Raw genomic sequence first — 11483 nt, 5'->3', positions numbered from 1 at the left:
GGCTTAAAGGCATGTGCCACACAGAGAAACCCTGCCTGGAAAAACAAAAATTAAAAAAAGAAAATTATTATTGTTATTTTTAAAACACCGAATGAACAAATGGGTGACATTAGCCTTGGGAAGAAGGAAGGAAGTGATGAAGGGCAAGTTCTCTATCCAGTGAAAATGAGGCAAACTAACCCGGTGTGGTGGCGCACACCTTTAATCCCTGCACTCGAGAGGCAGAGGCAGGCAGATGGCTATGAGTTCGAGGGCAGCCTGATCTACAAAGGGAGTCGAGAACAGCTAGGGCTACACAGAGAAACCTTGTCTCAAAAAATCAAAACAGGGGCTGGAGAGATGGCTCAGTGGTTAAGAGCACTGTCTGTTCTTCCAAAGGACCCGGGTTCAATTCCCAGCACCCACATGACAGCTCACAGCTGTCTGTAATTCAAGTTCCAAGGGACCTGACACCCTCACACCAATGTTCATGAAATTTAAAAAAAACAATCAAAACAAAACAAAAATGAAGCAAACTAAGGAGGAAGACCATGGAGGATGAGGAACAATTTGCCAGGCCTCAGATCACGCCCAGGGAGGAGGAGAGCTGGCTGTCTCATGTCACCAGCGAGAAGAGGCACCCACTCTCCACTCCAGCCCTACAAGGCGAAACTGAAAGCCTCACACTCCACAATGGAGGAAAAAGCAAAGAAGTGAGATGTGCAGCTTTCAACTGTTGGCGATCCCGGGCCAGGAAGGAGGTGATGTCAGCATCCAGCCACCTGTCATGACGTTTTTATGTATTTTTGAGACAGGGTCTTATTATGTAGCCCTGGCTGTCCTGAAACTCACCATGTAGACCAGGCTGGCCTCTGCCTCCAGAGTGCTGGGTTTAAGGCAGAAGCCTCTATGACCGACTATTGTACCATATGTGTGTCTCCAGCTCAGCTGTGATTTGTATACTTGCTGTGTCATCAGTCGAGGTCTGTCCCTCCTCAAGAGACTCAGGGAACTTGTTCCTTTGTCATCTGTTGTTCTCGACAGCTCCTTCTACACAGGAGGCAGTCTCTAATCAATTCTTGTTAAGAACAGAAATAAACAGGCTGGAGAGATGGCTCAGCAGTTAAGTGTGCTGGCTGCTCTTCCAAAGGACCCAGGTTCAATTCCCAGGACCTGCATAACAGTTCACAACAGCCTGTAACTCCAGGTCCAGGGGCTCCGACACGCTCTTCTGGACTCCTCGGGCACCTGACATTTGCACGTGCGCGGACGTCCATGCAGACAAAACACTCACACACGTAGAACAAGAATGCAAAAGAAGGGGCTGGAGAGATGGCTCAGTGGTTAAGAGCACAGTCTGCTCTTCCAGAGGTCATGAGTTCAATTCCCAGCAACCACATGGTGGCTCACAACCATCTATAATGTGATCTGATGTCCCTCTCTGCCTGCAGATGTACATGCAGGCAGAGCACTGTATACATAATAATAAATAAATAAATCTTTAAAAAAAAAAAAAAGAATGCAAAAGAATGGGTCTCCATAGTACACTTGGGGACCCCTCCAACGCACAGAGGGCCATATCCCCTAATGTGTCTGGGTAGGTAGGACAGAAGGTGATATGAACCCCTCTTTCTTTCTCTTTCCCTCTCTTTGCTCTTCGTTTTTCTAATTGTCTGCACAGGAAACGCAAAGCTTTAAGTTTGAGGTTGTTGGTCGCACAGACGATGAGGCCTGTGCAAAACTAATAAAGAGCCATACGTCGTAAGCTTTTAATAGTCATTATCTCTTGGGCTGTTGCCTGTGTTCCCCTCTTGGCCTGACTCCTTCTCCTCGTAGTCTTCCTGTGTCCAGCTCTGGGCTCCCACTAGCATCTAGGACCCCAGCTCTTTCTGACCCTGGAACTTCAGGTGACCTTTGCAAGTCATTTAAAGGAAAAGTACCGAGCTAGGTCACCTTCTCCGATTTCCTGCCTTGTCAGCTACATAGGCCTGCTGACCACATCCTCTCTCACCTTAGGTATACACTTCCTCACCAGACACATCCCACAGGGTTTCTCGGCCCCCAAAGCTGTGCTGATCTCCCACACCCAGGGCTTGTTTACCGTTCCTTTTCACTCCAAGGTCCTCACTCATCTCACACACACACACACACACACACACACACACACACACACACACACACACACACACACACGCTGCTCTTAGAACCATGTCCCCCTACACGGCGGCACCCACTCCGCTATCCTTCTTAAACTTCAGCACCCCTTTTTTCCTATAGGTGACAGCGCTGGCACCACAATGCTTTCAGGCAGGTGGTGGCCAAATATTTGGGGAAACCTAGGACTGAGTCTACCAAGGCCTTCTCAGAGCCCCCAGCTCTGTGCCCTTTATCCCTTCACTTATACTGGGGCAGATGGCCGCCAGGTGTCTCTGGCTGAAGGTGACAGATTCCTATTGCTCAGAAAGACCAACTCAGACTGGTGGTTGGCAAGGCACCTGGGAGCGGCCCCCAGCTCTCGGCCCATCTTTGTTCCAGCTGCCTACGTGACAGAGGAACCAATGGCCTGCCACAGCCCAACAGACACTTCCCACATCACCTCCCTCTGGACTTCTGGTAAGTAAGCGGCAAGCCTTCCCCCTGCGCCTTCCTGGCTCTCTGGTTTGGAAGGCTTACTGAGTGAGTCTCCCCCTAGCTCCTGCTGTCCTCTTCTCTTCCTTTCCTTTGATACGCGTAGTCCTCACCCACACCACAGTGCTGTTCCCCCTTCACCCCCTGCAGCTCCAAGCTGTCTAATTCTCATGTCATTTCCGGCAGCCTTCCCCTGCATTCCTTGACAACTCAGGAAGGTCACATCTGTCATCACCTGCCACTCCTCTTTGTAGGGACCAAGCTGTTTCACGGCTCCCTGGAGGAGCTCTACCTGTCTCAGGAACCCCAGGTTGCTTCGGAGGAGCCTCCTCCCTGTCCCCACAAAATGTGCAGAAGTGTCAGCATGGCCAATCTGAAGCCCTGCTTTCTGAGGCCCCTCACGGAAGGGCCAAGAGAAAGCTCTCTCTCCAAGGACTGCTTGATGACGATGACGGAGGTCCGTGGCGACGCGGTGAGTTACGAATCTTCCTCAGAGCATGGTTTGTCAGCTGCACCAAGGCTGGGCTCTGTTCTGGAACAGACAGCGTCCCTCCCTCCCTTAAAGAACTGAAAGGGGAAGCCCTCGGGAGGCAGAGGCAGGCAGATCTCTGAGTTCGAGACCAGCCTGGTCTACACAGCGAGTCCAGTACAGCCAAGGCTACACACAGAGAGACCCTGTCTCGAAACCAACCAAACAAACGAAAAGAACTCAGAGGAGGGAAGAGGGGGCCAGGTTAAATGAGAAGACCACAATGGAGGCAGGAGGCCGAGGCGGTCTGAGAAGACCGTGCAGGAGCAGGAAGAGAGGAAGAGTAGCCATAAAGGAAGTCCGGGATGAGCGAGGAGAGCCAAGGTCCAGAGGCCTGGAGGGGATAGGGTGTCCAGCGCGGCAGAAGGAACGCCAACAGACTGCTTTTTCTCCAGTTCTGACTCCTAGCCCAGGGCAAGGCTTGTCCTCTGTCCTGTCTTTGAGCCAGGACACCAGCAAGTTTCTTCTAAAATTGTAAGTCCCTTGGTGGGCCCCTCCCCCTCCCCCTCTCTTTTATCAATCATCTTTCGAGCCGGGGTCTTACTCTGTAGCAGACCCGGCTGACCCAGCCTCCTTATGTAGGCCAGACCGACCTCAGACTCCAAGAGTTGGCCTGTGTGTGTCAGCCTCCCAAGTGCTGGGATTACAAGCAAGGCTGGCTGGCTCCCTCCCTCTCTCTCTCTCTCTCTCTCTCTCTCTCTCTCTCTCTCTCTCTCTCTCTCTCACTAGTAGACAACAACACTGTCCCTCGCTTCTTGGTGCTGTCTTTCAAACTCTGAAAGATGTGAGGTAGGGGTGCTCTCTCCTCCCCACCTCACCCCCCCCCCAAAAAAAAAAAGCCTGTTCCCCTTTCCTGCAGCCCTGGGGCGGGGTTGCGTGGGGGAGGAGGGAAGTTGGCAACAGGAAGTGAGGAGAGGAGTAAAGAAGACTGTGAGGGAGAGTTTGTAAAAAGCAGCCGGGGGAACTGGGGTTCTACCCCATCAGGGTCACCCTGGCCCAGAGCTGATGGTGAGTAAACGGAGACTGGGAGGGACAGGGGCAGGATAACCACGCCCAACTCCCCACCCCCCTCCCCCGCTTCCCTGGCAGGATCCCAGCCCCTCCTGTCACAGCTCTCCACCTACTGTTATCTCGGGGAGGCCTTTTCCGACATCTCCGGGTCCCTCCCTGCGCAGCAGGACCTTGTAGCCCCCTCCCATCTCCCACCACAAGGCTGGATGCCTGGGGGCGGCTCCCAACAGCACAGAATTCTAAAGAGAAAGGCTTGTGTGTGTCCTTCCTTCAGCTATCAGATCATGGAGACACGGGGCCCCTAAGAATGAGGATCACCCCAAGACTCTTAATGCTGGGGAAGTAAAAGGCTGGGGTCCTGATGCCCCCCCAGAAAAGGAGCTTGTCTCCCAGGAAGACAGTTCACTCTGTTCTCACAGCTAGTCAGAACTTGTCGCAGCAGATAACGCAGCTGAGCAGGGACCTTAACTAGGACTTTTTTTTTGGTTCGGTTTGGTTTTAGAGACAGGGTTTCTCTGCGTAGTCTTGGCTGTCCTGGACTCACTCTGTAGACCAGGCTGGCCTCGAACTCACAGAAATCTGCCTGCCTCTGCCTCCCTGAGTGCTGGGATTAAAGCTGTGTGCCACCATGCCTGGCCTAACTAGGACTTCTTTTTTTTTTTTTTTTTTTTTTGGTTTTTCGAGACGGGGTTTCTCTGGGTAGCCTTGGTTGCCCTAGACTCACACTGTAGACCAAGCTGGCCTCAAACTCACAGCGATCCTCCTGCCTCTGCCTCCCAAGTGCTGGAATTAAAGGCATGCGCCACCACGCCCGGCTTAACTACGACTTCTTAATTACTGTGATGATGATGATGATGATGATGATGATGATGATGATGATGATAATGATGATGATTTGAGACAGGGTCTCACTATGTAGTTCTGGCTGCCCTGAAACTCACTGTGTGGACAAGGCTGCCTTGAACTCACAGAGATCCGCTGGTGTCTGCCTCCCGGGTGTTGGGGTTAAAGGTGTGCACCACCACGCCTGGCTATGTGATTACCTCTTGCCCTCGATTCTAAACCTAAACGTCATGTGAGGACCCCAGAAGCAGAGTCGAGAAGTCACTGGGCCTATTTACACGACTGATCCACTTCTCAATGTGGCCACATGGAGTAAATGATTTTATTATTATTACATTTTTATGTGTATGGATGTTTTACCTGTATGTATGTATGTATGTATACCTGTGTATCACATGTATGCAATACCTGCAGAGGCCAGAAGAGGGTGTCAGTTCTCCTGCCAATGGAGTTACAGTTCTTAGCCCTACCCAGGATGCTGAAGAAGCAGCCCCTCCAGGAGGCAACCTATGCTCTTAGCCGTTGATCTATCTCTCCAACCCAGACAAAGCTGTCTCTGTTCTTTAGCCTTGTCTCTTCAGTTGCTTACTGGAGACGACTGACAAGGCTTAGATTGCCAGAGTTGCCAGGACACAGGCTTTGGCCCTAACAGCTCCAGGGACACCTGTACCCCACCTCAGGATGCCGCTCCTCCTGGACCACAGTCCCATTGTCTCAAGACACCTTCCTTCCTGCTTGGTCCCATTGTCCCCTCAGTGCCCCCTCCCCTTCTCCCTGGGGCTCTCAGAAGATCAGAAGAAAGAGAAAATTGTGAGAAGTGTTGAGACCTGCTGAGGTACCATGTGGGTGTTGCTTTGTCTCCCCCTAAACTCAGAAACCTGGCTCCATGGAAGAGACAGAGACTTTGATTAGAGACCGTGGTGCCCTACAATCTCAGGAATGGCTCGATTCACAGGTGAGATTCCCTCCTCCTCCACACTTCTCAGCCACAGGTTAAAAAGTTAACTTTCTTTTTTTTTTTATTTTTAAAGATGTATTTATTTATTATGTACACAGTGTTCTGGCTGCATGTACACCTGCAGGCCAGAAGAAAGCATCAGATCACATTATATAGATGGTTGTGAGCCACCATGTAGTTGCTGGGAATTGAACTCAGGGACCTCTGGAGGATCAGTCAGTGCCCTCAACCTCTAAACCATCTCTCCAGCCCCAAAAGTTAACTTTCCCCTTAAAACAGTGCCCTCCCACCCACAGTTAACACCCCACGGCCCCCAAATCCCCCCTTTCCTTTTACAACCTAGGCCCTCCAAACCGAAGGTCCCTCCACCTGTTTCAGTCTCCCATCCTCAGGGTTTACCAAGCCTCAAGCACATGCAAAGCACCCAGGGCTTGATGGTCAGAACAGCCAGGAGCCTCGAGGCCTTGCCAGGCGCTGCCAGGGCTCCCGGAGGACCCCATGTGACTCTGTGGAGCCCTTTTCCTGACTTGGAATGCCATGATCCTCTCTGCAACGCCCCCAACTCCTGCTCCTCGAAAACCTTTTCTTTCTGGACCGTTGCTCTTCTCCAGTCTCCCCAACGCCAACCTTTAAAGGGCCTCACTTCTGGGAGACACACACCCCACCCCTTGGCGGCCGAGGGTGGTACAGGTGGCTTACAGGCTATACTCATGTCCTTCCCAGGAGGAGAAGTCAGGCCTACTCAACATGACCAAGATTGCCCAAGGAGGGCGCAAACTCAGGTGAGAACTCAATATGCCAGGGGCCTGGGCTGTGGGATTTTACAGAGTGTGGTGCGGGGAGCTCAGGTGCTCCAGGTGAGAGTCTTTTATTTTCCCCTGAAATAGGGGTTCTCTGTGTAGCCTTGGCTGTCCTGGAACTTACTCTGTAGACCAGGCTGGCCTCGAAGTCACAGAGATCCACCTGCCTCTGCCTACCGAGTGTTGTGATTAAAAGCGTGCGCCCCCACTCAGGTGAAATTCTAAAATGACCTTTTAACTACCTCCTCCCGCTCCCCTCCCCCACAGGAAGAACTGGGGCCCTGCTTGGGTAGTGTTGACTGCTAACAGCCTTGTGTTCTACCGGGAGCGGCCGCCACAGTCTGCACCCTCCCAAGGCTGGGTGAGTATCGGCCAGGGGGGGAGAGCGGCAAGATTTTTTTTGCGGGGGAGGTACTGGTTTGCGCCTCAGGCTGACTGAGGCGGGGGTGGGAGTGCGGTGAAGAAGGAAATGGAGAAGAAGGTAAAGGAAAGAGGAAGCCGCTCACCTCCCCCAAGAGGGAAGCAATGAGGAAACAAACTCTTAGCCTCAGTTTCTCCTGTAAATGCCAGGCGCCAGCTGGGAGCCGGCCGGAAAGTAGCGTGGACCTGCGAGGGGCGGCCCTGGCTAACGGGCGCCACCTGTCCAGCCGCAGAAACGTCCTGCACGTGAGTGCCTTCCCGGGGTCCCCTAAAGACATAGGGGACCGAGTGGGCGGGGTGACCGATTCTCTCACGCGCCACCCCCAGATCCGGACGGTCCCCGGCCATGAGTTCCTGCTGCAGTGGGACGAGGAGACCGAGCTGCGAGCCTGGCACCGCGCGCTGCGGGCCGTCATCGAGCGGCTGGTGAGAAGGGTGCAGACCCCGGGAAGGGGAGACCCGCGTGGGCCGCGGGAGCGGGGAGGGACAGCAAAGGGCTATGGGGACCAGGAGGTCTCGGGGTGGAATGTGGGGGCCCAGCATGACAGTGGGAGTGCAGACGTTCTCCCTTCCGACCGCTCGTTTCCCCCCCCCCCCCGCCCCGGCCCGCGGGGTCTAGGATCGGGAGAACCCCCTGGAGCTGCGTCTGTCGGGCTCCGGACCCTCAGAGCTGGCGGAGATGAGCGCTGGTGAGGACGACGAATTGGAGTCGGAGCCGGTGTCCAAGTCACTACTACGGCTGAGCAGTCGCAGAACTTCCAGTATGAGGCGGGACGGAGATGGCCGGGCTCGGGTGCAGGGAAAGGGCTCTGCGCTCGGCCTGGAAGCCCACGGCCCTGCTGGATTTCCCAGGTCGGTGTACGGAGGGCACTGAGCAGAAGAACCGCGTGCGCAACAAGTTAAAGCGGTTGATCGCCAAGAGACCAACCTTGCAGAGCCTTCAGGAGCGGGGCCTGTTCCGAGGTAGGGTGGACACGGTCTCCCCCGCCGGGGCGCTCGTTGCTTTGTACCGGCTTGACTAGTGTTTTTATTTTGTGTAGATTTTTGGTTTTCTTTTTCTTCTCTTTCTTTCTTTTTTTTTTTTCTTCCTTTTTTTTCTTTTTTGGTTTTTTGAGACAGGGTTTCTCTGTGTAGCCTTGGCTGTCCTGGACTCACTTTGTAGACCAGGCTGGCCTCAAACTCACAGCGATCCGTCTGCCTGTGCCTCCCGAGTGCTGGGATTAAAGGCGTGCGCCACCACGCCCAGCTTCTTCTTCTTCTTCTTCTTTTTTTTTTTTACTTTTGAGACAGGATCTCTCTGTGTTAGCCTTAGCTGTCCTGGACTCACTTTGTAGACCAGGCTGGCCTCGAACTCACAGCGATCCGTCTGCCTCTGCCTCCCGAGTGCTGGGATTATGCCAGTTTTGGTTTTCTATCGAGTTTTATTACTGTTGAAACAGGCTGTCAGTATTTATCCTAGGCTTTCCTCAAACTTGGGCAATCCTCCTGCCTCAGCCTCCTGAGTGTTGTTGGGATTACAGGTAAGAGGCACCACACCATGCCTGATCTTATGAGAGCGTTTTTCCCAGGATCTTTATGTTCCGAACCTCAGCGTTAACCAAAACTCTAGTGAGGCTCAAAGTAGAACTTCCAGAACTAATTTAGAGCTTACTTAGTGCCCCTGCCCCTGCCCCTTGTTTGAGGGCCAGAGGGAGGGGCTTCTTGGCCCCAGGTGGCAGCAGGCCCCCCCCCATTCCCCACCTCACTCACTTCCTCTGCAGACCAGGTTTTTGGTTGCCAGTTGGAATCACTGTGCCAACGGGAAGGGGACACCGTGCCCAGCTTTGTCCGGCTTTGCGTTGAGGCTGTGGATAAAAAAGGTTATTTTCTCAAAGACTCCCCTGATCTCCCCTTTCAAACCGCCCTAGGTCCCCTCGCCCCATCTCTGCCTTTCTACTGACCCCTTTCCCCCCTCAGACCCCTCATGGGCACCACTTTAGAGTTAGAACTGTCCTCTTCCCTGTCCCTCATCTCCCAGGTCTAGACGTGGACGGCATTTACCGGGTGAGTGGGAACCTGGCAGTGGTCCAGAAACTCCGATTCCTGGTAGACAGAGGTGAGACAGCTTGGGAGGAACTGGATGGGTCTGTGAACCCCACCACCATCACCACGAGGGGTTCTGAGTGAGGGAGTTGGAACTGTACGTGTTAGCTAATGGTCTCTTCTGATGCGTGTTGCAGAACGGGCAGTAACCTCCGATGGGAGATACATGTTCCCAGAGCAGCAGGGACAAGGTACTTATACGGGAAGGCCCCAGGCTCTCTCTCTCTCTCAAAACAAAAACAAAAACAAAAACCCCAACAATAACAACAACAAAAACCAAACCAAAACAACAACAACAACAAAAACCCCAACAAACTAACTTATAAGCCCTCTTTGTACCCCATGCAACCCCCCATGTCCCCGTTCCCCACTTTGTCTCCATGCCCTGCTATGGACCACCACCGTGTTCTTATGACCTGTTTTGACTGGGTTTCCTCAGAATTCCTGATCTCTGAATCTGGGTTTCTCTGGCTCTTCTGAGCCTTCAATGCAAAGAACCTCTTTTTCCTTCTAGAAGGCAAATTAGATTTAGACAATGACGAATGGGATGATATTCACGTGGTCACGGGAGCCTTGAAGCTTTTTCTCCGCGAGCTGCCACAGCCTCTGGTGCCTCCACCACTGCTGCCTGATTTCCGTGATGCCCTTGGTAAAAGCTAAGAGCTTTGGACAACACTCCTGACGCGGGAGGGCACGCAATAGAGAGCAGAACAGAGGGTCCCTTCCGTCTTCACTATGGGAATGGGAAATAGTTTATATGCCAGCTCTAGTTGGTTTTTTGGAGGGTGGGAATGTTTAGAAGGCTGAACAGAAAATAATTCTAAAAGTCACTTGCTGCCAGGCTACCTGGAAGAGTGGAGGGCTGTGTATGGGTCAGCAGTAAGTTGTATGCTCATCAGAGGCAAGGTCCTGTGTGTGTGTGTGTGTGTGTGTGTGTGTGTGAGAGAGAGAGAGAGAGAGAGAGAGAGAGAGAGAGAGAGAGAGAGAGAGAGAGAGAGCTAGACAAATGATATCATTATTCATGGACTTGTTGGAAAGAGGGAACTTAGCCACCCTATCCACCCTATCATAGTGTTTTCTCTAACCTCAGCCCCTGTCACTCCCTCTAGAACTTTCTGAGCCAAAGCAGTGCCTCTCTAAAATACAGAAATTAGTAGACTCGTTGCCGAGGCCCAACCATGACACTCTGCAGTACATCCTGGAGCACCTATGCAGGTCAGGGAGACTCATCATCCTTGTTGGCACTGGCGAGGGTGGAGCAGGGCATTCGCTGGGGAGCGACCCTGACCAGGGAGGGTGGAGACAGGGGGATGCTGACACATGTCCAAGCCTTGGTAACGCAGCATCCAACGGGAGGCGGGGGCGGGGGGGGGGGCGCGGGGACACACGAACACAAGATAAAACGAGGGATGCCATGAAAAGAGTAATGGCTTCTTCGCTCTTCCTTCTCTGGCCTTGTCTCGGACACTGTGCGCAGGGAGGACTCTAGGGGCGGGCCCTGGAGCTGAGAACCAGTTGTACCCCGCTTGTACCTGCAGATTGTATACTGAAGGCTTCTCCACTAGCCTATCTCTGCTCTTCATTATGTCTGTACTGGTCCCTCCAGCCAGCAGGGTGCTCTCCACCCTGCTCAGACCTACTGGGGCCATTCTGGCTTGCAGTGGGAAGCCATAGTCTCTCTGTCCCCCTTGGTTTTGCCCTCAGGGTGATCGCACACTCCGATAAGAACCGCATGACTGCTCACAACCTGGGAATCGTGTTTGGACCCACACTGTTTCGACCTGAGCAGGAGGCCTCTGACATGACAGCTCATGTTTTCTACCCTGGCCAACTGATCCAGCTGATGCTCAATAACTTTGCCAGCGTCTTCAGCTGACTCGGGCACGGATGGGGAGCACGCTTGCCTCCTATGACCTGTCAGCCAGTCTTTGGAGAGGGGTGGCAGGTTGCCTGTTTGGGAGCTAGCCTGAAGGGCATTCTTCATTCTCTGAGTCTCACTTGCTCTCTTAGTGGGGGGCAGGAGGGAGGCTCCCTGAAGAGGAAGATGTATGAGCCCCACTTCTACTCTCCCCAGCACGATGTGTAAAGTATTTTTCTCAGCATTCCTTTATTGTCAGGAAACTGTCATTATTAAAGTTTCTTTTCCTGGAACATACATAGACTAAATACAGGCCTTCCATCCCTGGGCACCCCATGCAGCCACTGTGGAAGCATGATCAGGGTGGCTTCCTTG

General features: G+C 53.0%; 1 protein-coding gene across 2 annotated transcripts; it reads left to right on the top strand.

Annotated features, from left to right (window-relative positions):
- The first annotated feature begins 1507 nt into the window (after positions 1 to 1507).
- On the top strand, positions 1508 to 11405 carry ARHGAP9 (Rho GTPase activating protein 9). 2 transcript variants are annotated; one of them, XM_084759610.1, is made up of 15 exons: positions 1508 to 2592; positions 2862 to 3079; positions 5865 to 5945; positions 6672 to 6730; positions 7016 to 7109; positions 7319 to 7414; positions 7496 to 7594; positions 7788 to 7929; positions 8021 to 8131; positions 8929 to 9027; positions 9186 to 9263; positions 9388 to 9441; positions 9765 to 9899; positions 10360 to 10465; positions 10955 to 11405. In XM_084759610.1, exons 1-15 carry the CDS (start codon positions 2277 to 2279, stop codon positions 11124 to 11126), a joined length of 1860 nt encoding a protein of 619 aa, XP_084615736.1. In that variant the 5' UTR covers positions 1508 to 2276; the 3' UTR covers positions 11127 to 11405. The 2 variants fall into 2 exon arrangements, with proteins under 2 accessions (XP_084615736.1, XP_084615737.1); XM_084759611.1 differs by lacking the exons at positions 1508 to 2592; positions 2862 to 3079 and adding an exon at positions 3912 to 4144 and having other exon boundaries at positions 7319 to 7594.
- The last annotated feature ends 78 nt before the right edge of the window (positions 11406 to 11483 follow it).

This window comes from Acomys minous (assembly GCF_964271855.1).
Source record: "Acomys minous genome assembly, chromosome: 15".
Taxonomy (NCBI): Eukaryota; Metazoa; Chordata; class Mammalia; order Rodentia; family Muridae; genus Acomys; species Acomys minous.
Note: the sequence above shows the minus strand (reverse complement) of the source record. Positions and strands in the feature narration are given on the sequence as shown.

Bases quoted from the DNA above. Each gene is read 5' to 3' on its own strand.
- ARHGAP9 (XM_084759610.1), top strand. From the start codon at position 2,277: ATGCTTTCAGGCAGGTGGTGGCCAAATATTTGGGGAAACCTAGGACTG. The intron at 7,415-7,495 runs GTGAGTGCCTTC...CGCCACCCCCAG, and splicing joins GCCGCAGAAACGTCCTGCAC to ATCCGGACGGTCCCCGGCCA. The intron at 9,028-9,185 runs GTTATTTTCTCA...CTCATCTCCCAG, and splicing joins TGAGGCTGTGGATAAAAAAG to GTCTAGACGTGGACGGCATT.